At 41.2% G+C, this 27290-nt stretch overlaps 1 protein-coding gene, 2 long non-coding RNA genes and 1 pseudogene across 4 annotated transcripts; 2 read left to right on the forward strand and 2 right to left on the reverse strand.

Moving 5' to 3' along the window:
* Positions 1 to 2482: 2482 nt before the first annotated feature.
* Positions 2483 to 7942, forward strand: LOC146369020 (uncharacterized). Its single transcript, XR_014797473.1, has 4 exons — positions 2483 to 2593; positions 2982 to 3106; positions 6102 to 6211; positions 6310 to 7942. It is a non-coding gene; the product is annotated as an uncharacterized LOC146369020 (long non-coding RNA).
* Positions 5052 to 6647, reverse strand: LOC146369021 (cornifelin-like; annotated as a pseudogene).
* An 8230-nt stretch (positions 7943 to 16172) lies between the features above and the next one.
* LOC146369022 (uncharacterized) lies at positions 16173 to 21652 on the forward strand. The gene is made up of 4 exons (XR_014797468.1): positions 16173 to 16303; positions 16692 to 16816; positions 19813 to 19922; positions 20021 to 21652. It is a non-coding gene; the product is annotated as an uncharacterized LOC146369022 (long non-coding RNA).
* LOC146369023 (cornifelin-like) lies at positions 19112 to 22002 on the reverse strand. 2 transcript variants are annotated; one of them, XM_084911163.1, is made up of 4 exons: positions 21936 to 22002; positions 20274 to 20379; positions 19992 to 20179; positions 19112 to 19909 (listed from the first exon to the last, which is right to left on the reverse strand). In XM_084911163.1, the coding sequence occupies exons 2-4, from the start codon at positions 20338 to 20340 to the stop codon at positions 19676 to 19678; spliced, it is 489 nt and encodes a 162-aa protein (XP_084767289.1). In that variant the 5' UTR covers positions 20341 to 20379; positions 21936 to 22002; the 3' UTR covers positions 19112 to 19675. The 2 variants fall into 2 exon arrangements, with proteins under 2 accessions (XP_084767289.1, XP_084767290.1); XM_084911164.1 differs by lacking the exon at positions 21936 to 22002 and having other exon boundaries at positions 20274 to 20766.
* Between the last annotated feature and the right edge of the window lie 5288 nt (positions 22003 to 27290).

A 27290-nucleotide genomic window follows, 5' to 3' on the forward strand; every position in this document is an offset into this window, starting at 1 on the left:
TGCGTTCTGTAAAGAGCCTGTTGTGCTAATGCCAGATATTGAATCTATGTTTTATCAGGTCAGAGTACAAAGAGAAGACGCAGATCTGTTAAGGTTTCTGTGGAGGCCAGACGGCGATCATAGTCAGGATCTGGTGAAATACAGAATGAAAGTACACCTGAGGAGCCACCTCACCTCAAAGTTGTGTGAGTTTTGCCTTGAGGAAATGTGCAGAGGATAACAGAGATCAGTTCAGACTAGAAGTTGTCAATAATGTTCTACATAATTTTTATGTGGATGATTGCCTTACCTCTGTTGGGTCTGAAGTGGAGGCAGTGTTGCTCCATCAAGAACTTGTTGCTCTTTGTGCTAAAGGAGGCTTTAAGCTCACCAAATGGATTAGCAACAGAAGAGCAGTACTCGCTGCCATACCTCAGCAGGAACACTTAAAAACAAACCTCTCACAAGGAGAGGGATATTGTCCTTTGTGAGCTGGATCTATGACCCTTTGGGGTTTTTGGCACCTGTTGTGTTGCCTGCTGAGTTGATCCTTCAGAAACTGTGCAGAAATCGTTGGGGCTGGGATGATGTGTTGCCAGTTACTGTTGGACAAGAATGGACAGTTTGGCTGAATGATCTTTGCCTTCTTGCAGATTTTAAGGTTGACCTTTTTTTTTTTAACCTAACTTTGGAGATGTTGCTTCTGCTCAGTTACATCACTTTGCAGATGCAAGCGAGGAGGGTTATGGCACAGTCAGTTACTTTTTGCTGCGCAGCACCCAGTATCAAGTCCACTGTGCGTTTATAATGGGTAAAGCAAGAGTGGCTCCACTGAAACAAACTTCCATTCCTCACATGGAGCTGACAGCTGCATTGGTTACCAGTAGAATGGATAAGATGTGGAGAAAAGAGCTGCCAATGCAGCTGCAGGAGTCAGGATTTTGGACTGATAGTACCTCGGTGTTGCAATATATTAGAAATGAAATTTCAAGGTTTAAAGTATTTGTAGCAAACCGGGTGACAGAGATACTTAGTGTCCAAACCTTCTCAGTGGAGATATGTTAATACATCATGTAATCCTGCTGATTTGACTCCTAACCATCTGTTGCTGCTTAAGACCAAGCCATTGATGCCACCAGGAGTGTTTCAGAAGGAGGACGTATATGGACGACGTCGATGGAGACAAGTACAGTACATGTCTGACCTGTTCTGGAAGCGCTGGGTCAAGGAGTACCTGCTCCAGGTTCAAGAGCATCAGAAAAGGCAGAGAATTGGACGGAACATCATTCCTGAACTTCTCAGGGTGAGAGGTTCAGGGATCCGGGAGGGGTTCAGAGTAGAAGTGCTGCTCCTCCACATCGAAAGGAGCCAGCTGAGGTGGTTCGGGTATGTGACAAGGATGCCTCCTGGGTGCCTCCTGGGTGAGGCGTACCGGGCATGTCCCACCGAGAGGAGGCCCCGGGGCAGACCCAGGACACGCTGGAGAGATTATTTCTCTCGGCTGGCCTAGGAACGCCTTGGTGTTCCCCCGGATAAGCTAGAGGTAGCTGGGGAGAGGGATGTCTGGGCTTCTCTGCTTAGGCTGCTGGCCCCGCGACCCGGCCCTGGATAAAGCGGAAGAAGATGGATGGATGGATGGTCATTCCTGGGGATGTGGTTATCGTTGTCGATGATTCTGCGCCTCGTAACTCTTGGGTGCCTGGAAGCGTTGTGGAAGCAATTTCTGATGGTAAAGGACTGCATGTCAGCTTCGTATTAAAACAAAGACCGGTTGTTTGGACGGGCCGATCATTAAAGTGTCTCTTTTACAGGAAGCAGAAGAGTCATGAGGATTATGTGACTTTATCAAATGGCTACTTGAATGAATGTGGATGTGTTTATTTTTGAATAAAATTTTATCCTTAAATGTTTGATAAAGGATTGATTATGTCTATCAATGTCTCCTACATGGTAAGTATGACGTAATTATTGATCTGAAATAATTAGGGGCCGGTATTTAGGAGCCATATGAGTTGAGTTGTTCCTTTTTTGGATTAAGAGGGTTGGTTTAAATGCACACACTGTACTGGTGCACGGGTGTGGGGCGTGACTCATGGGTGTGTTAGGTGATAAAGGTGGTTGCACTCACCTGTTCACCACACCTGATGTTGATGACACAAAGGTAGGCTGAGCATGAGGGGAAACCTTCTGTTGACCACAGCTTGAGTCATTTTGATGCATTTTTGTATGCAGCCTGAGTTTGGTTTAGTGCACTAATTGATGCCATAGGCCGATGTTGTAGTTTGGCATAGCAATTGGTGTAATGTTTGTGAGTTGTGTTCATGTTTGTGCAGTCTGTGCATTTGTATCCTGTTTGATCCCATGTACTGATTTTGTATAGTGGTCAGTACAACGTGGAATTAAAGGAGCAAATAGTACAGAAGTGCATCTCATGTGTTTATTGTTGCGCATCATCTGTGTCCTCATGTTTTGCCTGCCGCGGCTGTTGGTTGGAGGAGTCGCAACAAAGTATCTTGGTTCAAGCCCTGGCTGGATCCCTTCATAGTAGAGTTTGGTTGGTCTCCTTGTGGCTGCGTGGGTTTCCTCTGAATACCTCATCTTCCTCCCACACTCAGCTGAGTAACACTCAGGGTTACTGTTCAGAAGACGTTTTTGAGATTTAACTCATTTAAAGGAGTTTAGATTTTGCTCCCAGCAGTATAACCCTATTGTTACAACCCGACCAGCCACAGCGCTGCCTCAGACCTTCAGGCGGGCTCTTTTAGCTTTACATGTTTTACTTATGTGAAGCATTCACTTAACAGTGTTTTTCACAATGGCTAAAATAATAAACTGGTGTTAAACAATCTTTTCCAGCCTCCTGTGACACTGCTGTGTTACAGTGGATAAGTCGGCCATGTGTGAGATCTCTGAAGCTGTTTGCATTGATAGTGTGATTTGATAAGCTCTTTATCTGCACACAGTTTCCAGGTCAAATTAAGCCCATGCTTTCTGTTTTGTAGGACATCACGTTCAAGCTGACAGAGATTCATTCATTCAAGAGGATCTTTGCATGCTTTGGATTTTGTGTTTGGCATAGATGAAGTTCACAAGCGGTCGAACTGATTTACCACTGAGGAAATGATAGGTAATAGTTAAACCTTAAAACTGATTTCTTTTATTCAGTCTTTAAGCTATTAAAAGAGTCAGACAACTTAACTAATCATAGACCTGCTGCTGGTCATTGTTTCTTTGTCATTTAAGTGACGCAAATATTCAATTCCTAATTTCATGACGTGACAACAGGTTATTGTTCCTTGTTGTTAGTTTTCAGTTTTTAGAGCTGTTGGACTCGACTTGAAACAGTGATTTAAATAAAACAAAAGAAACTGCAACAACACAAAAGCTTCTCAGAGGATGTAAGATAAAACTGAAAATGGGGCCTGAACTCTTTATCAATTCACTTCAACATTTTTAAACTCGTTTTGTTATCAGAACAGGAATAAAACCAAAAACAACTGACTACACAGCTGAGAAAGTCCACATGCTAACTGGGTTACTCTCGATACTGAAGACTGTTTTTCTTGTAATGCTTTAACTCAAGTTTTAATACATCTGAATCCAGGAGCAGCACTCCGCTTTGCAGTGACACTAGTCACATTTAGAGTTTGTGTCATGTAATTGCCAACTGTGACCACAGGGAGGCACTGTGTGACAAAACTGCTTTAAAAAAAATTCATTTGTAACTTGTTAACTCATTCAGTTACATAGATCAGCTGGTGGTGATGTTTAAACATCACTGGGGGGACATGGAGACAAAATACCTCCAACAGGTATTTTGAGCAGTGCAGTTAAAGAGCAGGACAAATGGTTTTGTATGTTTTACTTTTAAGGAATAACACAGCACGCAGGAATGTTTTTTTTTTTTTTTTTAACATGTTATATTTTCTTTATCAAACTTGTCAGGTTTTTTTTGTGTTTAATGTTTTTTTATGAGAAAGCAGATCTGTTTCTGACTCCAGTCTAAAAATAGTCAGGTCACCCAAGAAGTTTACTTGTAATTCTTTTCCTGGTTTTACTTGTTAGGCAAGTCACAGCAAAGAACTCCTGATATTTTAATGTGGTATCATGTTTCACCTTGTTGGCTGTTTGTCTGCGGTGAGCTGTATTCCTATATGCCCTCCTTCCTTATCCCAGATTTAATGTAAACCCAGAGAGTTATCAGCTGTTTAAGAATCTCATTGTTTGTATTTGTATCATTGTTTCAGTATTCCTTATAGACCTTTACTGTCCTTCCTCTGTGCTGTGTAATCACTGAATGTTTTCAGATTTGTTTTTGCCACGGCAGAAACTACTAGATTAATTAAAATAAAATAAAACAGAAGACGTCATCCTGGAAGCAGTTTTTATCAGGACAGAAAAAACATGGACTGTAAGGAAAAGCAGATCTTCAATTCCTCGACACAAAATCCTCTTAAATCCTAAACAGCCAGCTTAGTTTTTGACACTCGAGCATCATAAAGAACAAACATCACTGTAAATGAGAATAAAGCAGGAGATTTAGTAACATAAACGTTTGTTCTTTAATTCTATCTGTGAAAAAAGGAAACGTTCAAGTAGGTGAATTATTGAGAAGTCAGAAAAAAGAATTAAACAGACAGAAAAACACATGAACAACATGGGCGAGGATATTCGTGTTCATACACAAAGATTAAAAAAACAAAAGGCAGCAAAGACGTTTGGCTTTATTTGTTGGTTTGCTTACATGTACATTTGAGGGAAAACACTGATTTGTCTTCAACACGACACCAAGCATCATTGTAAGTACATATAAAACGTGAGTTTTTAATTTACTCCATTTGGATTCTGTGTTGCTATTTATAAAAGACATTTTGTCACAAAGACCCAGTATTTGTGTTTCAGTCTTTGTAATTATGTTCTTTGATTATTCTTGTTCATGTTGTTGGGTTTCTTTAGCTCTCAGTGATCTTAGTCGCGTCACCTCTGCCTGTGTTTGAGTCTCTGTGTTGTTCACCTCCTGTCACTGTTAGTTACTGTTGTCTCTGTGCTCCATGTTCTGTTTCTGTGCCTGTCATGTGTTTCCTGTTTTATTTTGATAGTCCATGTCCTGTGTGCAGTGTGTCTGATTTTGCTTCCTTGTCATCTCATTATTTGTCCCGGCTGTGTCACCACCTGTTCCCCATTCTCTCGCTGTCCTGCTTGAGTATTTAAGTCCTGTGTTTCTCTCTGTTAGTTGTTGTATCGTACCCTCACCGTGTTGTGTTTTCGCCTCTGTGCTTGTGGTAACATCTTAGTTCTCTGTTCCCGGTTTTCCAGTCAGAGCTTCGTGCTTTGAGTTTCTAGTTTGAGTTATCTTGTATTTCATGTTCGAGTTTTTTCAGCAAATAAAGCAGCACATTGAATTTAATTTTTCCGTCTGATAGTCCTGCATGGGTCCTTCCTCCTGCCACACAGCACACACTATGACACATTTTAAGAAAGACAAATTAATGAGGAGTGAAATAAAAAATGAAAAAAGCCACTGCAGGACTCCTGTTTGATCTTTATGGTGTCATGAAAGCTGTGAAGAGCACATCAGGTCTTCATCAATCTCAGTAAACTGTAAACTGATCTGAAGCAGAGTTTGGTGAATCTAAAGTAGGATTGCAAAATGATCATAAATGTCTTGGATTTCATATTTTTATTGATAAAAAAACACTTTACATCAGTTTTAACATCAGAGCAGATCTAACACCACGTTTAGCTCTCTACATGCAAGTGGGTTTTTCTCATTAGCAGAAAAATTAATAGACTAAAATTCAATCCTCTGTATTATTACTGAAGCTATGCAGTGACTAATCTAAAAAGGCGACTCATGCATTTAAACTAAATGTAATTTTTATGATTATTAGGAAGCCAATAGAAATATTTAACTATACTCTCAATTCAAAATGACTTCATTGTCTTGTATCACTGATAGAAACATCAACACAAACTCGGATTTCGTCACTGTGTGACCACAGTGACTGCTGGTTGAGCCATATAAGCAGCTGGCACTGATTGTACAGGCATCATCATGGGTGCCTGCATGACTGGAACAGGCTGCATGTTCACAATGTTGTTATTCTGTATGTTGACCACAGTGGGAGCTTGCTTACGATGCTTTAACTCACGATGCATCTGACACCAGGAGCATGTGCAGCAGCAACAGGAAATTGCAATATCCTTACAGAGAGAGCCCTGCAGAGAGACGGTACAACCATTATTTCTTTCTTTCTGCTTTTCTGCTTCATGACATTGTCTCACTGTCACTGCTTCATACCTTGATGCCATATCTGTTTCGCATGGCAGCCCTTAAAGACAAGACTGCAGGAGGTGGAAAAATTGGAAGGCCAAGGAATCTCGACACAACACAACAGCATATATCACATAAAGGGAGACAGCTGTTCTCTCCAAACCTTCTTGCAACGGTGCTGGCGAGGCAGGGGCCGCACCAGAAACCATAGCAGCCTGAAAAACAGAAATACATCACCAAAGTGTTAACATGTCTGAAGTGCCTAAGACCCCAGAAATGACAAGAAAAAGATCTTAAACTTCTTCTTACAAGTACTCGCATCCTCAAAGCAATCCAAGAGACCACTGTCTCAGTCTGTCAAGAGTTTTTCTGCCATTGTGTGTTGAAGTTCAGCCACAGATATTAAATAATTACTCTGTAAAAGTAGAATGAAGTAGAGAAAGCCCAAATAAAACAATTGCAATGAAAGTCAGCTTTATACATCTTTTTCTTCTTTCAGCTGTGACAGAAAGCTAAAGAAACAGTAATCTGTGCCCTTTTTACAACTTGGTTGTATTACTGTAAAGCTTTATATACTGGTGTTACCATTTTGCCCTGTGTCGTCTTCAGCTGCTGCAAAATGTTGGATCACAGCTTTTAACTGGCTGCACAGTTAAAGTGCTTAAATGGTCTTCCCCGACCTTCCCTCTCTGAGCTGCACTTGCTTTTCCACTCACATCAACTAACCGACTGCTCCTGGATGTGTCGAGGACACAGCGGAGGCTCAGACGGACTTTTGCCGTAGCGGGTCCAAGTTTTGAAATGTGTTACCATTTCACATTAGAGAGGACTCTTCACCACCAATTCTTAAATCCAGTCTAAAGATCCACGTCTTCTGCTTGGTGTTTGACCCAGTTTGAGATATTTATCATTCATTTAAAATTCTTTTACTCATGTTTATCTTGTATTGTAATGATGCTTTTAAAAATGTTCAAATTCTATTTTATATTTAATGTATTTATTAATAAGAATATCTCTAGAATATCCCAAAATCTGACATGTTTGTGAACCAGGACACGGACCCCATTAAGCCAGGTGACGTCTGGTCCCATTTGGCTTTAGTTACGCGTCTCTCCTTTATGCTCCATTGCAGGCTTAGGTGTCAGTGCAGATCTACGTACATGGATTCCTTGCATTTGACTTTGTTGATGTTTTTAATATTCTGCTGTTAAATGTTTGGTCACGATTATAAGTATACTATTTTATCAAGATTACAGAATTGAATCTGTTTCCAGGAAATGGAGTAACATGTAGGATGGAGGGAAACATGCAAACAACTTGCAAATGATATAAAAAGAGAGCACATGAAAACATGAAATGTGGAGGCTTTGAGTTTTCCATGAATACTCTTGTAAATAAATAGTTACACGTTAAAAGTTTTGAGGGTTTTTTTTTTTTAGGGTACATCACTTGTGAATCGGGACATTGTTATATATAGCTACTTTGACATAGTTTGATTGATTGCAAGGCTAATTTATGACGTTTTTATATTTCTGTTTAACCCTTTCAGGCACAGTGTCACTACAGTGGTCAGCTATTGATGGTATACTTCAACATAAACCACTACATTGGACACTGATGTGTAACTCCATACCCTGCAACCCACTGGTCAACCAGTTGTCCACCTAAGTGGACATGTTAAACTCTTTTGAAAAGTACATGTTTTAAAAAAGTGAAGATCAAAAATCTTTTTTTTTTCATGTCTAAAGATGAATAAAAATACTTAAGAAAAAGAAAATCCAGATTGACACTGTCACTATTCATGCATGAAAGGGTTAAGTTTCTGTTGTATATTCACCCACCATCCATAATAAAGAAAACTAAAGCAATGAAATATCAGAATCTCTGATAAATGAAATAACTGAACTGACAGCATCATTAACACCAAGCACTAAAGAAAAAAAAGAGATGACACAACAAACTCTTCACTTACTTCTTATTCTGCACTCTGATGTCTCTCCTCTCAGCACTCAGTCACACTCTGTTCTTCTTTATCGAAGGAGGTCATGACCCACAGTCCCAGTGAAAACTTTGGACATGTGAGCATGACTGGTACTGAATGTATTTGAATATTCAAACAAGTATTTTAAATTGGCTTCACAGAGGTTAAGTGACTGAGAGTGAACTACTGAAAACAAAACCAGTGGTTTGATGTAAACAGAGTAGAGCAATGCTCTAATACATATAAATAAAGACTGAACGAATAACTGAATAAATGCATAACTGACTGCTGGATTGTAGCCTTTTAGTAAAACTTTGTAACCACTGAGAGATCTCTGGGTTCAGGATGAAGGCTACGAGATCAAGCCTGTCATCATCACCAAAAGCAGCTTGTTTAAAAACACTTTTAAATTTAGAGTTTCAGTATGAAAACTACTGCAATTTGTAACTCTCCCAGTCAGCAGACAGACAGTATTGTGCTTATTTGTGGTCATAGATCAACAAAGTCAGGAAAGTGAAAGTGATGGAGGAAGAGAGCCAAAAATTGTGGCTATGGAGAGTTTGCTGAGTATTCTTGGAAAAACAGAGATGGGAAAGTTGACCTGTGGTTATGCTTGTTCCTAGTAGAGGTGTTAGGGTTTAGTTTACATCAGTGTGCTTACCATCTTTCTCTCTTTTAACCGCGGTCAATAAAGTATCTTTTGTTGTGTGTGGAGAATGCCCACAAACACCCAAATATAATACATTTAGAGACTGTAGTAGTTTGTGGGGCAGAGCTTCACTTTCATGCAGTGTTTGGGTGAATTTGATATTTAAAATGAACAGAGCCTTTGTCTACATAGCAACGATGTTTGCATGTTTGAAAGAAGGTGTGCCAAACTATGAGTAGGTGTCTGTTGCACGGATTCTTTTTCCTTGTTTCTCCAGATATCACTTCCTTGTTCAACTAAAACGATAACACTGTAAACTAGTACATTTAAAAGATTGCATTTAGATTCCCAAAGCTTCATTATTTTATTTGAACTTATACTATATCCATTTGGAGATATGCACACAAGTATGGTTTTAAGACAAATGCAGCAGTATGAGTGTGCTGGTTTGGGACAAAAATGTCATCTACCTACCAACAAGCAGGGGGTAAATAGAAATCCTGTCCATAGGCTAGATTTTTTGCATTTGCTCAATATCTCTGTTTTAGAAATCACGTGACTATCCAGCGTTGCAACCAGGAAGGAGTTGCAGTCTTACACACCTCGTACTGATTTTATATAGTGGAGAGTACAGGGTGGGCCATTTATATGGATACACCGTAATAACATGGGAATGGTTGGTGATACTAAAGTCCTGTTTGTGGCACATTAGTATATGTGAGGGGGCAAACTCCTCAAGATGGGTGGTGACCATGGTGGCCATTTAGAAGTCGGCCATCTTGGATACAACTTTTGTTTTTTCAATAGGAAGAGGGCCATGTGACACATCTGGTGAACGCAGTAACCGGGTCATTGCAGCAGATTTCAATGCAAGACACCCTACGAGACCACCCATCTCCCATTCTACAGTTAGCAAACTGCTTGCTCGTGAAACTGGTTCAGTGTTGGATTTGCCAAAATGTGGACGCAAGAAAACTGTCACTAATGAAGAAACATCAGTGGCTGTCCTAGCTTCATTCAGCAAGAGCCCATAGCGTCGCACTCGCCGCATGTCACTGGAGAGTGGCATTAGTTGAACGTCCCTTCGGCGGATATTAGCTACTCACAAATGGCACCCTTACAAACTCCAGCTACTGCAGCATCTCAACGAGGATGACCCAGATCGGTGCTCAGAATTTGCAGAATGGGCAAAACAAAAATTGGAACAGGACCCTCAGTTCATGCAGAAGATTTTGTTCAGTGATGAGGCAAACTTTTATGTGAATGGTGAAGTTGACAAACAAAACCACCGCTATTGGTCTGACACTAACCCACATTGGATGGATCCCTCCAAGACTGTTGGAACAACAAAAATGATGGTTTGGTGTGATATATGGGGTACAACGATAGTGGGTCCATTCTTCATCAATGGAAACCTCAAGGCCACTGGATATTTGAAATTGCTACATGATGATGTGTTTCCCTCTTTATGCGCTGAAGCTGGCACGTTCCCTGAGTTTTTCCAGCAAGATGGTGCACCACCACATTATGGGTGCCAGGTCCGAGCATTCCTAGATGAACAGTTTCCTGGAAAGTGGATTGGTCGTCGTGGGCCAGTTGAATGGCCCCCAAGGTCTCCCGATCTGACCCCCTTAGACTTTTATCTTTGGGGTCCTCTGAAGGCAATTGTCTATGGTGTGAAGATACGAGATGTGCAGCACCTGAAACTACGGATACTGGATGCCTGTGCTGGCATTTCTCCTGCGGTGTTGCTATCAGTGTGTAAAGAGTGAGAGAAGAGGGTTGCATTGACAATCCAACACAATGGGCAGCACATTGAACACATTTTATAAGTGATCAGAAACTTGTAAATAACTCATGAAAGAATAAAGTTATGTTGAAACCAAGCACACCATTGTTTTTCTTGTGACATTACCAATAAGTTTGATGTGTCACATGGCCCTCTCCCTATTGAAAAAACAAAAGTTGTATCCAAGATGGCCGACTTCTAAATGGCCACCATGGTCACCACCCATCTTGAGGAGTTTGCCCCCTCACATATACTAATGTGCCACAAACAGGACTTTAGTATCACCAACCATTCCCCCATTTTATTACGGTGTATCCATATAAATGCCCCCCCCCTGTACAATGTGGAATTAAAGGAGCAAATAGTACAGAAGTGCATCTTATGTGTTTATTGTTGCATGTCATCTGTGTCCTCATGTTTCGCCTGCCGCTGCTGTTGGTTGGAGGAGTTGCAACATCTTGTCAACAGAAGACTTTTTAGGTTTTATTGGATTTTTTATATATAGATGAGTTTTATTGATGGGAGTTTTATGGTTTGCTGTTGCTGTTGTCCACGCAGCCTTTAGAGTAAGCCTGTGGCTTCACACAACAGATTTCCTTCAGTTTTATTCCCCTGTTAGGTTTCAGCGGTACAACTGCATTAGGCATTGTACTGATTTGCTTTCTAGTTATTGTGCATCAGGCGGCTGAAGCCATTGGCTCGGGAGTTTGTTTAAGACAGTTTGTCTTCCTCACAGCTGACAGCATGGTACATAAATATCCACCGCTAGTATGCACAGAAGACTAGGCTGAGTGAGTTAGTTTTAATAGGCAGATTAGTGGGGGATATTGCTCCTGTTAATTGTGTGTCCAAGGTTTATTGCCTGACCAACGCGTTTCGGCTTGTGGCCTTCATCAGGGTCATCCTGGGTGACCCTGATGAAGGTCACAAGGCGAAACGCAGCTTTATTGGCTGAGCAACATTCTCTGTTTTTGCTACCAAGGCGTGACATTCAGTTTTTTTGATGGTGATTCATTGCAATACCAAACCTTTATGAGAGCTTTTGAACACATGGTGGAGAGTCAAGCTCACAGTGCTAAGGATTGTTTATATTTTCTCAAGCAATACACCAGAGGCCATCCAAGAGAAATGGTGAGAAGCTGTCAGTATATGCTTGCTGAGTATGGATATGCTAAAGCTAAATCTTTGCTCCAGGAAAACTTTGGCAATTCGATGAAAATTGCTGCTGCCTACATTGAAAGGGTCAGTAAATGGCCTCCTTTAAAATCTGAGGATGTGAAGGCTTTGCAGGAATATGGGTTTTTATTAAGGCAATGTTGTCATGGTCTGACCAGCCCTGCTGGGCGACCTGATCATTTATGTTTGAGTTTATTTTGATGGAGCCGCGCTTCCCCGGAAGCAGGTCCGCTGACCCGGAAGTAGCTCCATTTGGAGCTTCGGCACACCGCCGATTAATCAACATTCGCCAGCTGCCATGAATTATCCACCATCAGACCCTGATGTATTTAACGCGGTGACCAGGCTTCAGTCAGCGCTGGATCATTAGACTAAACTCGTTAGTAGTGTCTTGATCGTGTGCTCTTTCCAACTCGCTTTCGGATTGCTATTTACTCCTTTTTTTTGTCTCCACCAGGAGGTGGAGAGGAGAACACGGGAGCTGGGTGAATGGACCACGGGGGCCACGGCCAAGGGATTTCACTGGACTGTAAATGTTTCTCTCTGTAAATAAATTCACTGTCTCATTGCAAGGAGATCTGCGCTCGAGTCCGCTTCTTCCACACACCACGAGAAATGTTGTAATGCAATGGGAGATGTTGAGTCCTTGCATGAGTTGGATGTCTCTGCTAACATGCAAGCAGTTATAAAAAGGTTGCTTTATAAAATCAGGGATAAATGGAGGAATGTTGTGTGCGATCTGCAGAAGAGGGTTCACTCTAAAGTGGTTTTTAGTGATGTTGTTGAGTTTGTCAAAAGGCAAGTGAAGATTGCAAGTGACTGCGGCCGGTGGGCAAAATAGTGCTCTGTCCATAATACCAGTTACAGTGAAGTCCAAGAAAGGACAATCAGTCACTGATAACCTACGCTTTTCTAGATCCTGGGAGTTCAGCTTCATTTTGTACTGAAGGGTTCATGAATTGGCTGAAACTTTCAGGAAGGAAAACTGGCATTCTTTTACGTACAATGGGTCAGGAAAAGATGGTCAGTAGTTATGTTGTTTCAGATATGGAAGTAGTGGGCTTGGATTTAGATCACTACTGTGACTTGCTTGAATTATTTACACAGAAAAGCATGAATGTTCATCAATGCAATATTGCCCGATGGCCACATTTGCACCATATTAAGATATTGGAGATAAATTCTGGGGTAGATCTGTTGATCGGAACCAGTGTGCCCAAGGCTTTAGAGCCATGGGATGCTGTTAGAAGTCAGGATGGAGGTCCCCATGTAGTAAAAACTATGCTGGGTTGGACGGTGAATGGTCCTCTCAGAGAAGATTGCAAGACTGATATTTTTGATGTGAGTGTCAATACGATTTCCATGGCAAGACTGGATGAGCTGTGGGAACGTCAAATGAAGGCTGATTTTCCAGAATGCATTCAGGATGAGCAGTTTGCTTTGTCTAGAGATCAGCAGTTTATGAAGTCAGTGATGGACACTGTTAAGTTGGTTGATGGTCATTATACCACTGGTTTACCTTTCAGGTGCAATCAGGTAAAAATGCCAAATAATAAGAAGGTTGTAGAACAGCGAGCTATGAACCTTAAACTGAAGTTTATCACGGATGGCTCATTTCATGTCAGTTACACCAGTTTTATGACTGGTATTATTTCCAAAGGGTAGGCAGAGAAGGTGCCTACTGAAGAATTGGATCGCGGTGATGGAGGCTTGTGGTATATTCCACATCATGAGGTGCATCACCCACAGAAGAAGTAGTTGCGGGTTGTCTTTGATTATCGTGCTTCATTTCACGGAGTGTCTCTGAATGGACAGCTTCTGTAAGGCCCAGTTCTTACTAGCTTGCTAGTTGGGGTAATAAGTGCGTTCTGTAAAGAGCCTGTTGTGCTAATGGCAGATATTGAATCTATGTTTTATCAGGTCAGAGTACAAAGAGAAGAGGCAGATCTGTTAAGGTTTCTGTGGAGGCCAGACGGAGATCATAGTCAGGATCTGGTGAAATACAGAATGAAAGTACACCTGAGGAGCCACCTCACCTCAAAGTTGTGTGAGTTTTGCCTTGAGGAAATGTGCAGAGGATAACAGAGATCAGTTCAGACTAGAAGTTGTCAATAATGTTCTACATAATTTTTATGTGGATGATTGCCTTACCTCTGTTGGGTCTGAAGTGGAGGCAGTGTTGCTCCATCAAGAACTTGTTGCTCTTTGTGCTAAAGGAGGCTTTAAGCTCACCAAATGGATTAGCAACAGAAGAGCAGTACTCGCTGCCATACCTCAGCAGGAACACTTAAAAACAAACCTCTCACAAGGAGAGGGATATTGTCCTTTGTGAGCTGGATCTATGACCCTTTGGGGTTTTTGGCACCTGTTGTGTTGCCTGCTGAGTTGATCCTTCAGAAACTGTGCAGAAATCGTTGGGGCTGGGATGATGTGTTGCCAGTTACTGTTGGACAAGAATGGACAGTTTGGCTGAATGATCTTTGCCTTCTTGCAGATTTTAAGGTTGACCTTTTTTTTTTTAACCTAACTTTGGAGATGTTGCTTCTGCTCAGTTACATCACTTTGCAGATGCAAGCGAGGAGGGTTATGGCACAGTCAGTTACTTTTTGCTGCGCAGCACCCAGTATCAAGTCCACTGTGCGTTTATAATGGGTAAAGCAAGAGTGGCTCCACTGAAACAAACTTCCATTCCTCACATGGAGCTGACAGCTGCATTGGTTACCAGTAGAATGGGTAAGATGTGGAGAAAAGAGCTGCCAATGCAGCTGCAGGAGTCAGGATTTTGGACTGATAGTACCTCGGTGTTGCAATATATTAGAAATGAAATTTCAAGGTTTAAAGTATTTGTAGCAAACCGGGTGACAGAGATACTTAGTGTCCAAACCTTCTCAGTGGAGATATGTTAATACATCATGTAATCCTGCTGATTTGACTCCTAACCATCTGTTGCTGCTTAAGACCAAGCCATTGATGCCACCAGGAGTGTTTCAGAAGGAGGACGTATATGGACGACGTCGATGGAGACAAGTACAGTACATGTCTGACCTGTTCTGGAAGCGCTGGGTCAAGGAGTACTTGCTCCAGGTTCAAGAGCATCAGAAAAGGCAGAGAATTGGACGGAACATCATTCCTGAACTTCTCAGGGTGAGAGGTTCAGGGATCCGGGAGGGGTTCAGAGTAGAAGTGCTGCTCCTCCACATCGAAAGGAGCCAGCTGAGGTGGTTCGGGTATGTGACAAGGATGCCTCCTGGGCGCCTCTTGGGTGAGGCGTACCGGGCATGTCCCACCGAGAGGAGGCCCCGGGGCAGACCCAGGACACGCTGGAGAGATTATTTCTCTCGGCTGGCCTGGGAACGCCTTGGTGTTCCCCCGGATAAGCTAGAGGTAGCTGGGGAGAGGGATGTCTGGGCTTCTCTGCTTAGGCTGCTGCCCCCGCGACCCGGCCCTGGATAAAGCGGAAGAAGATGGATGGATGGATGGTCATTCCTGGGGATGTGGTTATCGTTGTCGATGATTCTGCGCCTCGTAACTCTTGGGTGCCTGGAAGCGTTGTGGAAGCAATTTCTGATGGTAAAGGACTGCATGTCAGCTTCGTATTAAAACAAAGACTGGTTGTTTGGACGGGCCGATCATTAAAGTGTCTCTTTTACAGGAAGCAGAAGAGTCATGAGGATTATGTGACTTTATCAAATGGCTACTTGAATGAATGTGGATGTGTTTATTTTTGAATAAAATTTTATCCTTAAATGTTTGATAAAGGATTGATTATGTCTATCAATGTCTCCTACATGGTAAGTATGACGTAATTATTGATCTGAAATAATTAGGGGCCGGTATTTAGGAGCCATATGAGTTGAGTTGTTCCTTTTTTGGATTAAGAGGGTTGGTTTAAATGCACACACTGTATTGGTGCACGGGTGTGGGGCGTGACTCATGGGTGTGTTAGGTGATAAAGGTGGTTGCACTCACCTGTTCACCACACCTGATGTTGATGACACAAAGGTAGGCTGAGCATGAGGGGAAACCTTCTGTTGACCACAGCTTGAGTCATTTTGATGCATTTTTGTATGCAGCCTGAGTTTGGTTTAGTGCACTAATTGATGCCATAGGCCGATGTTGTAGTTTGGCATAGCAATTGGTGTAATGTTTGTGAGTTGTGTTCATGTTTGTGCAGTCTGTGCATTTGTATCCTGTTTGATCCCATGTACTGATTTTGTATAGTGGTCAGTACAACGTGGAATTAAAGGAGCAAATAGTACAGAAGTGCATCTCATGTGTTTATTGTTGCGCATCATCTGTGTCCTCATGTTTTGCCTGCCGCGGCCGTTGGTTGGAGGAGTCGCAACAAAGGATCTTGGTTCAAGCCCTGGCTGGATCCCTTCATAGTAGAGTTTGGTTGGTCTCCCTGTGGCTGCGTGGGTTTCCTCTGAATACCTCATCTTCCTCCCACACTCAGCTGAGTAACACTCAGGGTTACTGTTCAGAAGACGTTTTTGAGATTTAACTCATTTAAAGGAGTTTAGATTTTGCTCCCAGCTGTATAACCCTATTGTTACAACCCGACCAGCCACAGCGCTGCCTCAGACCTTCAGGCGGGCTCTTTTAGCTTTACATGTTTTACTTATGTGAAGCATTCACTTAACAGTGTTTTTCACAATGGCTAAAATAATAAACTGGTGTTAAACAATCTTTTCCAGCCTCCTGTGACACTGCTGTGTTACAGTGGATAAGTCGGCCATGTGTGAGATCTCTGAAGCTGTTTGCATTGATAGTGTGATTTGATAAGCTCTTTATCTGCACACAGTTTCCAGGTCAAATTAAGCCCATGCTTTCTGTTTTGTAGGACATCACGTTCAAGCTGACAGAGATTCATTCATTCAAGAGGATCTTTGCATGCTTTGGATTTTGTGTTTGGCATAGATGAAGTTCACAAGCGGTCGAACTGATTTACCACTGAGGAAATGATAGGTAATAGTTAAACCTTAAAACTGATTTCTTTTATTCAGTCTTTAAGCTATTAAAAGAGTCAGACAACTTAACTAATCATAGACCTGCTGCTGGTCATTGTTTCTTTGTCATTTAAGTGACGCAAATATTCAATTCCTAATTTCATGACGTGACAACAGGTTATTGTTCCTTGTTGTTAGTTTTCAGTTTTTAGAGCTGTTGGACTCGACTTGAAACAGTGATTTAAATAAAACAAAAGAAACTGCAACAACACAAAAGCTTCTCAGAGGATGTAAGATAAAACTGAAAATGGGGCCTGAACTCTTTATCAATTCACTTCAACATTTTTAAACTCGTTTTGTTATCAGAACAGGAATAAAACCAAAAACAACTGACTACACAGCTGAGAAAGGCCACATGCTAACTGGGTTACTCTCGATACTGAAGACTGTTTTTCTTGTAATGCTTTAACTCAAGTTTTAATACATCTGAATCCAGGAGCAGCACTCCGCTTTGCAGTGACACTAGTCACATTTAGAGTTTGTGTCATGTAATTGCCAATTGTGACCACAGGGAGGCACTGTGTGACAAAACTGCTTTAAAAAAAATTCATTTGTAACTTGTTAACTCATTCAGTTACATAGATCAGCTGGTGGTGATGTTTAAACATCACTGGGGGGACATGGAGACAAAATACCTCCAACAGGTATTTTGAGCAGTGCAGTTAAAGAGCAGGACAAATGGTTTTGTATGTTTTACTTTTAAGGAATAACACAGCACGCAGGAATGTTTTTTTTTTTTTTTTTTAACATGTTATATTTTCTTTATCAAACTTGTCAGGTTTTTTTTGTGTTTAATGTTTTTTTATGAGAAAGCAGATCTGTTTCTGACTCCAGTCTAAAAATAGTCAGGTCACCCAAGAAGTTTACTTGTAATTCTTTTCCTGGTTTTACTTGTTAGGCAAGTCACAGCAAAGAACTCCTGATATTTTAATGTGGTATCATGTTTCACCTTGTTGGCTGTTTGTCTGCGGTGAGCTGTATTCCTATATGCCCTCCTTCCTTATCCCAGATTTAATGTAAACCCAGAGAGTTATCAGCTGTTTAAGAATCTCATTGTTTGTATTTGTATCATTGTTTCAGTATTCCTTATAGACCTTTACTGTCCTTCCTCTGTGCTGTGTAATCACTGAATGTTTTCAGATTTGTTTTTGCCACGGCAGAAACTACTAGATTAATTAAAATAAAATAAAACAGAAGACGTCATCCTGGAAGCAGTTTTTATCAGGACAGAAAAAACATGGACTGTAAGGAAAAGCAGATCTTCAATTCCTCGACACAAAATCCTCTTAAATCCTAAACAGCCAGCTTAGTTTTTGACACTCGAGCATCATAAAGAACAAACATCACTGTAAATGAGAATAAAGCAGGAGATTTAGTAACATAAACGTTTGTTCTTTAATTCTATCTGTGAAAAAAGGAAACGTTCAAGTAGGTGAATTATTGAGAAGTCAGGAAAAAGAATTAAACAGACAGAAAAACACATGAACAACATGGGCGAGGATATTCGTGTTCATACACAAAGATTAAAAAAACAAAAGGCAGCAAAGACGTTTGGCTTTATTTGTTGGTTTGCTTACATGTACATTTGAGGGAAAACACTGATTTGTCTTCAACACGACACCAAGCATCATTGTAAGTACATATAAAACGTGAGTTTTTAATTTACTCCATTTGGATTCTGTGTTGCTATTTATAAAAGACATTTTGTCACAAAGACCCAGTATTTGTGTTTCAGTCTTTGTAATTATGTTCTTTGATTATTCTTGTTCATGTTGTTGGGTTTCTTTAGCTCTCAGTGATCTTAGTCGCGTCACCTCTGCCTGTGTTTGAGTCTCTGTGTTGTTCACCTCCTGTCACTGTTAGTTACTGTTGTCTCTGTGCTCCATGTTCTGTTTCTGTGCCTGTCATGTGTTTCCTGTTTTATTTTGATAGTCCATGTCCTGTGTGCAGTGTGTCTGATTTTGCTTCCTTGTCATCTCATTATTTGTCCCGGCTGTGTCACCACCTGTTCCCCATCCTCTCGCTGTCCTGCTTGAGTATTTAAGTCCTGTGTTTCTCTCTGTTAGTTGTTGTATCGTACCCTCACCGTGTTGTGTTTTCGCCTCTGTGCTTGTGGTAACATCTTAGTTCTCTGTTCCCGGTTTTCCAGTCAGAGCTTCGTGCTTTGAGTTTCTAGTTTGAGTTATCTTGTATTTCATGTTCGAGTTTTTTCAGCAAATAAAGCAGCACATTGAATTAAATTTTTCCGTCTGATAGTCCTGCATGGGTCCTTCCTCCTGCCACACAGCACACACTATGACACATTTTAAGAAAGACAAATTAATGAGGAGTGAAATAAAAAATGAAAAAAGCCACTGCAGGACTCCTGTTTGATCTTTATGGTGTCATGAAAGCTGTGAAGAGCACATCAGGTCTTCATCAATCTCAGTAAACTGTAAACTGATCTGAAGCAGAGTTTGGTGAATCTAAAGTAGGATTGCAAAATGATCATAAATGTCTTGGATTTCATATTTTTATTGATAAAAAAACACTTTACATCAGTTTTAACATCAGAGCAGATCTAACACCACGTTTAGCTCTCTACATGCAAGTGGGTTTTTCTCATTAGCAGAAAAATTAATAGACTAAAATTCAATCCTCTGTATTATTACTGAAGCTATGCAGTGACTAATCTAAAAAGGCGACTCATGCATTTAAACTAAATGTAATTTTTATGATTATTAGGAAGCCAATAGAAATATTTAACTATACTCTCAATTCAAAATGACTTCATTGTCTTGTATCACTGATAGAAACATCAACACAAACTCGGATTTCGTCACTGTGTGACCACAGTGACTGCTGGTTGAGCCATATAAGCAGCTGGCACTGATTGTACAGGCATCATCATGGGTGCCTGCATGACTGGAACAGGCTGCATGTTCACAATGTTGTTATTCTGTATGTTGACCACAGTGGGAGCTCGCTTACGATGCTTTAACTCACGATGCATCTGACACCAGGAGCACGTGCAGCAGCAACAGGAAATTGCAATATCCATACAGAGAGAGCCCTGCAGAGAGACGGTACAACCATTATTTCTTTCTTTCTGCTTTTCTGCTTCATGACATTGTCTCACTGTCACTGCTTCATACCTTGATGCCATATCTGTTTCGCATGGCAGCCCTTAAAGACAAGACTGCAGGAGGTGGAAAAATTGGAAGGCCAAGGAATCTCGACACAACACAACAGCATATATCACATAAAGGGAGACAGCTGTTCTCTCCAAACCTTCTTGCAACGGTGCTGGCGAGGCAGGGGCCGCACCAGAAACCATAGCAGCCTGAAAAACAGAAATACATCACCAAAGTGTTAACATGTCTGAAGTGCCTAAGACCCCAGAAATGACAAGAAAAAGATCTTAAACTTCTTCTTACAAGTACTCGCATCCTCAAAGCAATCCAAGAGACCACTGTCCCAGTCTGTCAAGAGTTTTTCTGCCATTGTGTGTTGAAGTTCAGCCACAGATATTAAATAATTACTCTGTAAAAGTAGAATGAAGTAGAGAAAGCCCAAATAAAACAATTGCAATGAAAGTCAGCTTTATACATCTTTTTCTTCTTTCAGCTGTGACAGAAAGCTAAAGAAACAGTAATCTGTGCCCTTTTTACAACTTGGTTGTATTACTGTAAAGCTTTATATACTGGTGTTACCATTTTGCCCTGTGTCGTCTTCAGCTGCTGCAAAATGTTGGATCACAGCTTTTAACTGGCTGCACAGTTAAAGTGCTTAAATGGTCTTCCCCGACCTTCCCTCTCTGAGCTGCACTTGCTTTTCCACTCACATCAACTAACCGACTGCTCCTGGATGTGTCGAGGACACAGCGGAGGCTCAGACGGACTTTTGCCGTAGCGGGTCCAAGTTTTGAAATGTGTTACCATTTCACATTAGAGAGGACTCTTCACCACCAATTCTTAAATCCAGTCTAAAGATCCACGTCTTCTGCTTGGTGTTTGACCCAGTTTGAGATATTTATCATTCATTTAAAATTCTTTTACTCATGTTTATCTTGTATTGTAATGATGCTTTTAAAAATGTTCAAATTCTATTTTATATTTAATGTATTTATTAATAAGAATATCTCTAGAATATCCCAAAATCTGACATGTTTGTGAACCAGGACACGGACCCCATTAAGCCAGGTGACGTCTGGTCCCATTTGGCTTTAGTTACGCGTCTCTCCTTTATGCTCCATTGCAGGCTTAGGTGTCAGTGCAGATCTACGTACATGGATTCCTTGCATTTGACTTTGTTGATGTTTTTAATATTCTGCTGTTAAATGTTTGGTCACGATTATAAGTATACTATTTTATCAAGATTACAGAATTGAATCTGTTTCCAGGAAATGGAGTAACATGTAGGATGGAGGGAAACATGCAAACAACTTGCAAATGATATAAAAAGAGAGCACATGAAAACATGAAATGTGGAGGCTTTGAGTTTTCCATGAATACTCTTGTAAATAAATAGTTACACGTTACAAGTTTTGAGGGTTTTTTTTTTTAGGGTACATCACTTGTGAATCGGGACATTGTTATATATAGCTACTTTGACATAGTTTGATTGATTGCAAGGCTAATTTATGACGTTTTTATATTTCTGTTTAACCCTTTCAGGCACAGTGTCACTACAGTGGTCAGCTATTGATGGTATACTTCAACATAAACCACTACATTGGACACTGATGTGTAACTCCATACCCTGCAACCCACTGGTCAACCAGTTGTCCACCTAAGTGGACATGTTAAACTCTTTTGAAAAGTACATGTTTTAAAAAAGTGAAGATCAAAAATCTTTTTTTTTTCATGTCTAAAGATGAATAAAAATACTTAAGAAAAAGAAAATCCAGATTGACACTGTCACTATTCATGCATGAAAGGGTTAAGTTTCTGTTGTATATTCACCCACCATCCATAATAAAGAAAACTAAAGCAATGAAATATCAGAATCTCTGATAAATGAAATAACTGAACTGACAGCATCATTAACACCAAGCACTAAAGAAAAAAAAGAGATGACACAACAAACTCTTCACTTACTTCTTATTCTGCACTCTGATGTCTCTCCTCTCAGCACTCAGTCACACTCTGTTCTTCTTTATCGAAGGAGGTCATGACCCACAGTCCCAGTGAAAACTTTGGACATGTGAGCATGACTGGTACTGAATGTATTTGAATATTCAAACAAGTATTTTAAATTGGCTTCACAGAGGTTAAGTGACTGAGAGTGAACTACTGAAAACAAAACCAGTGGTTTGATGTAAACAGAGTAGAGCAATGCTCTAATACATATAAATAAAGACTGAACGAATAACTGAATAAATGCATAACTGACTGCTGGATTGTAGCCTTTTAGTAAAACTTTGTAACCACTGAGAGATCTCTGGGTTCAGGATGAAGGCTACGAGATCAAGCCTGTCATCATCACCAAAAGCAGCTTGTTAAAAACACTTTTAAATTTAGAGTTTCAGTATGAAAACTACTGCAATTTGTAACTCTCCCAGTCAGCAGACAGACAGTATTGTGCTTATTTGTGGTCATAGATCAACAAAGTCAGGAAAGTGAAAGTGATGGAGGAAGAGAGCCAAAAATTGTGGCTATGGAGAGTTTGCTGAGTATTCTTGGAAAAACAGAGATGGGAAAGTTGACCTGTGGTTATGCTTGTTCCTAGTAGAGGTGTTAGGGTTTAGTTTACATCAGTGTGCTTACCATCTTTCTCTCTTTTAACCGCGGTCAATAAAGTATCTTTTGTTGTGTGTGGAGAATGCCCACAAACACCCAAATATAATACATTTAGAGACTGTAGTAGTTTGTGGGGCAGAGCTTCACTTTCATGCAGTGTTTGGGTGAATCTGATATTTAAAATGAACAGAGTCTCTGTCTACATAGCAACGATGTTTGCATGTTTGAAAGAAGGTGTGCCAAACTATGAGTAGGTGTCTGTTGCACGGATTCTTTTTCCTTGTTTCTCCAGATATCACTTCCTTGTTCAACTAAAACGATAACACTGTAAACTAGTACATTTAAAAGATTGCATTTAGATTTCCAAAGCTTCATTATTTTATTTGAACTTATACTATATCCATTTGGAGATATGCACACAAGTATGGTTTTAAGACAAATGCAGCAGTATGAGTGTGCTGGTTTGGGACAAAAATGTCATCTACCTACCAACAAGCAGAGGGTAAATAGAAATCCTGTCCATAGGCTAGATTTTTTGCATTTGCTCAATATCTCTGTTTTAGAAATCACATGACTATCCAGCGTTGCAACCAGGAAGGAGTTGCAGTCTTACACACCTCGTACTGATTTTATATAGTGGAGAGTACAGGGTGGGCCATTTATATGGATACACCGTAATAAAATGGGAATGGTTGGTGATACTAAAGTCCTGTTTGTGGCACATTAGTATATGTGAGGGGGCAAACTCCTCAAGATGGGTGGTGACCATGGTGGCCATTTAGAAGTCGGCCATCTTGGATACAACTTTTGTTTTTTCAATAGGAAGAGGGCCATGTGACACATCAAACTTATTGGTAATGTCACAAGAAAAACAATGGTGTGCTTGGTTTCAACATAACTTTATTCTTTCATGAGTTATTTACAAGTTTCTCTTTGTTCACAGTCATTGACATGTCGAAGCGGTTAACACGTGAGGAGCGGATCGAAATTGTGTTGATATCTGGTGAACACAGTAACGCAGTCATTGCAGCAGATTTCAATGCAAGACACCCTACGAGACCACCCATCTCCCATGCTACAGTTAGCAAACTGCTTGCTAAGTTTCGTGAAACTGGTTCAGTGTTGGATTTGCCAAAATGTGGACGCAAGGAAACTGTCACTAATGAAGAAACATCAGTGGCTGTCCTAGCTTCATTCAGCAAGAGCCCACAGCGTCGCACTCGCCGCATGTCACTGGAGAGTGGCATTAGTTGAACGTCCCTTCGGCGGATATTAGCTACTCACAAATGGCACCCTTACAAACTCCAGCTACTGCAGCATCTCAACGAGGATGACCCAGATCGGTGCTCAGAATTTGCAGAATGGGCAAAACAAAAATTGGAACAGGACCCTCAGTTCATGCAGAAGATTTTGTTCAGTGATGAGGCAAACTTTTATGTGAATGGTGAAGTTGACAAACAAAACCACCGCTATTGGTCTGACACTAACCCACATTGGATGGATCCCTCCAAGACTGTTGGAACAACAAAAATGATGGTTTGGTGTGATATATGGGGTACAACGATAGTGGGTCCATTCTTCATCAATGGAAACCTCAAGGCCACTGGATATTTGAAATTGCTACATGATGATGTGTTTCCCTCTTTATGCGCTGAAGCTGGCACGTTCCCTGAGTTTTTCCAGCAAGATGGTGCACCACCACATTATGGGTGCCAGGTCCGAGCATTCCTAGATGAACAGTTTCCTGGAAAGTGGATTGGTCGTCGTGGGCCAGTTGAATGGCCCCCAAGGTCTCCCGATCTGACCCCCTTAGACTTTTATCTTTGGGGTCCTCTGAAGGCAATTGTCTATGGTGTGAAGATACGAGATGTGCAGCACCTGAAACTACGGATACTGGATGCCTGTGCTGGCATTTCTCCTGCAGTGTTGCTATCAGTGTGTAAAGAGTGAGAGAAGAGGGTTGCATTGACAATCCAACACAATGGGCAGCACATTGAACACATTTTATAAGTGATCAGAAACTTGTAAATAACTCATGAAAGAATAAAGTTATGTTGAAACCAAGCACACCATTGTTTTTCTTGTGACATTACCAATAAGTTTGATGTGTCACATGGCCCTCTCCCTATTGAAAAAACAAAAGTTGTATCCAAGATGGCCGACTTCTAAATGGCCACCATGGTCACCACCCATCTTGAGGAGTTTGCCCCCTCACATATACTAATGTGCCACAAACAGGACTTTAGTATCACCAACCATTCCCCCATTTTATTACGGTGTATCCATATAAATGCCCCCCCCCCTGTACAATGTGGAATTAAAGGAGCAAATAGTACAGAAGTGCATCTTATGTGTTTATTGTTGCATGTCATCTGTGTCCTCATGTTTCGCCTGCCGCTGCTGTTGGTTGGAGGAGTTGCAACATCTTGTCAACAGAAGACTTTTTAGGTTTTATTGGATTTTTTATATATAGATGAGTTTTATTGATGGGAGTTTTATGGTTTGCTGTTGCTGTTGTCCACGCAGCCTTTAGAGTAAGCCTGTGGCTTCACACAACAGATTTCCTTCAGTTTTATTCCCCTGTTAGGTTTCAGCGGTACAACTGCATTAGGCATTGTACTGATTTGCTTTCTAGTTATTGTGCATCAGGCGGCTGAAGCCATTGGCTCGGGAGTTTGTTTAAGACAGTTTGTCTTCCTCACAGCTGACAGCATGGTACATAAATATCCACCGCTAGTATGCACAGAAGACTAGGCTGAGTGAGTTAGTTTTAATAGGCAGATTAGTGGGGGATATTGCTCCTGTTAATTGTGTGTCCAAGGTTTATTGCCTGACCAACGCGTTTCGGCTTGTGGCCTTCATCAGGGTCATCCTGGGTGACCCTGATGAAGGTCACAAGGCGAAACGCAGCTTTATTGGCTGAGCAACATTCTCTGTTTTTGCTACCAAGGCGTGACATTCAGTTTTTTTGATGGTGATTCGTTGCAATACCAAACCTTTATGAGAGCTTTTGAACACATGGTGGAGAGTCAAGCTCACAGTGCTAAGGATTGTTTATATTTTCTCAAGCAATACACCAGAGGCCATCCAAGAGAAATGGTGAGAAGCTGTCAGTATATGCTTGCTGAGTATGGATATGCTAAAGCTAAATCTTTGCTCCAGGAAAACTTTGGCAATTCGATGAAAATTGCTGCTGCCTACATTGAAAGGGTCAGTAAATGGCCTCCTTTAAAATCTGAGGATGTGAAGGCTTTGCAGGAATATGGGTTTTTATTAAGGCAATGTTGTCATGGTCTGACCAGCCCTGCTGGGCGACCTGATCATTTATGTTTGAGTTTATTTTGATGGAGCCGCGCTTCCCCGGAGGCAGGTCCGCTGACCCAGAAGTAGCTCCATTTGGAGCTTCGGCACACCGCCGATTAATCAACATTCGCCAGCTGCCATGAATTATCCACCATCAGACCCTGATGTATTTAACGCGGTGACCAGGCTTCAGTCAGCGCTGGATCATTAGACTAAACTCGTTAGTAGTGTCTTGATCGTGTGCTCTTTCCAACTCGCTTTCGGATTGCTATTTACTCCTTTTTTTTGTCTCCACCAGGAGGTGGAGAGGAGAACACGGGAGCTGGGTGAATGGACCACGGGGGCCACGGCCAAGGGATTTCACTGGACTGTAAATGTTTCTCTCTGTAAATAAATTCACTGTCTCATTGCAAGGAGATCTGCGCTCGAGTCCGCTTCTTCCACACACCACGAGAAATGTTGTAATGCAATGGGAGATGTTGAGTCCTTGCATGAGTTGGATGTCTCTGCTAACATGCAAGCAGTTATAAAAAGGTTGCTTTATAAAATCAGGGATAAATGGAGGAATGTTGTGTGCGATCTGCAGAAGAGGGTTCACTCTAAAGTGGTTTTTAGTGATGTTGTTGAGTTTGTCAAAAGGCAAGTGAAGATTGCAAGTGACTGCGGCCGGTGGGCAAAATAGTGCTCTGTCCATAATACCAGTTACAGTGAAGTCCAAGAAAGGACAATCAGTCACTGATAACCTACGCTTTTCTAGATCCTGGGAGTTCAGCTTCATTTTGTACTGAAGGGTTCATGAATTGGCTGAAACTTTCAGGAAGGAAAACTGGCATTCTTTTACGTACAATGGGTCAGGAAAAGATGGTCAGTAGTTATGTTGTTTCAGATATGGAAGTAGTGGGCTTGGATTTAGATCACTACTGTGACTTGCTTGAATTATTTACACAGAAAAGCATGAATGTTCATCAATGCAATATTGCCCGATGGCCACATTTGCACCATATTAAGATATTGGAGATAAATTCTGGGGTAGATCTGTTGATCGGAACCAGTGTGCCCAAGGCTTTAGAGCCATGGGATGCTGTTAGAAGTCAGGATGGAGGTCCCCATGTAGTAAAAACTATGCTGGGTTGGACGGTGAATGGTCCTCTCAGAGAAGATTGCAAGACTGATATTTTTGATGTGAGTGTCAATAGGATTTCCATGGCAAGACTGGATGAGCTGTGGGAACGTCAAATGAAGGCTGATTTTCCAGAATGCATTCAGGATGAGCAGTTTGCTTTGTCTAGAGATCAGCAGTTTATGAAGTCAGTGATGGACACTGTTAAGTTGGTTGATGGTCATTATACCACTGGTTTACCTTTCAGGTGCAATCAGGTAAAAATGCCAAATAATAAGAAGGTTGTAGAA

The sequence above is a fragment of the Perissodus microlepis genome, chromosome 17 (assembly GCF_051167445.1).
Source record: "Perissodus microlepis isolate ML-2025 ecotype Zambia chromosome 17, ASM5116744v1, whole genome shotgun sequence".
In the NCBI taxonomy this organism is placed as follows: Eukaryota; Metazoa; Chordata; class Actinopteri; order Cichliformes; family Cichlidae; genus Perissodus; species Perissodus microlepis.

Excerpts from the sequence above, each read along its gene's own strand:
- LOC146369023 (XM_084911163.1), bottom strand. The coding sequence starts at position 20,340 with ATGGCAGAAAAACTCTTGACAGACTGGGACAGTGGTCTCTTGGATTGC. Across the intron at positions 20,180-20,273 it reads CTTTGAGGATGCGAGTACTT|GCTGCTATGGTTTCTGGTGC; the intron begins GTAAGAAGAAGT and ends TCTGTTTTTCAG. Across the intron at positions 19,910-19,991 it reads GAAACAGATATGGCATCAAG|GGCTCTCTCTGTATGGATAT; the intron begins GTATGAAGCAGT and ends GTCTCTCTGCAG.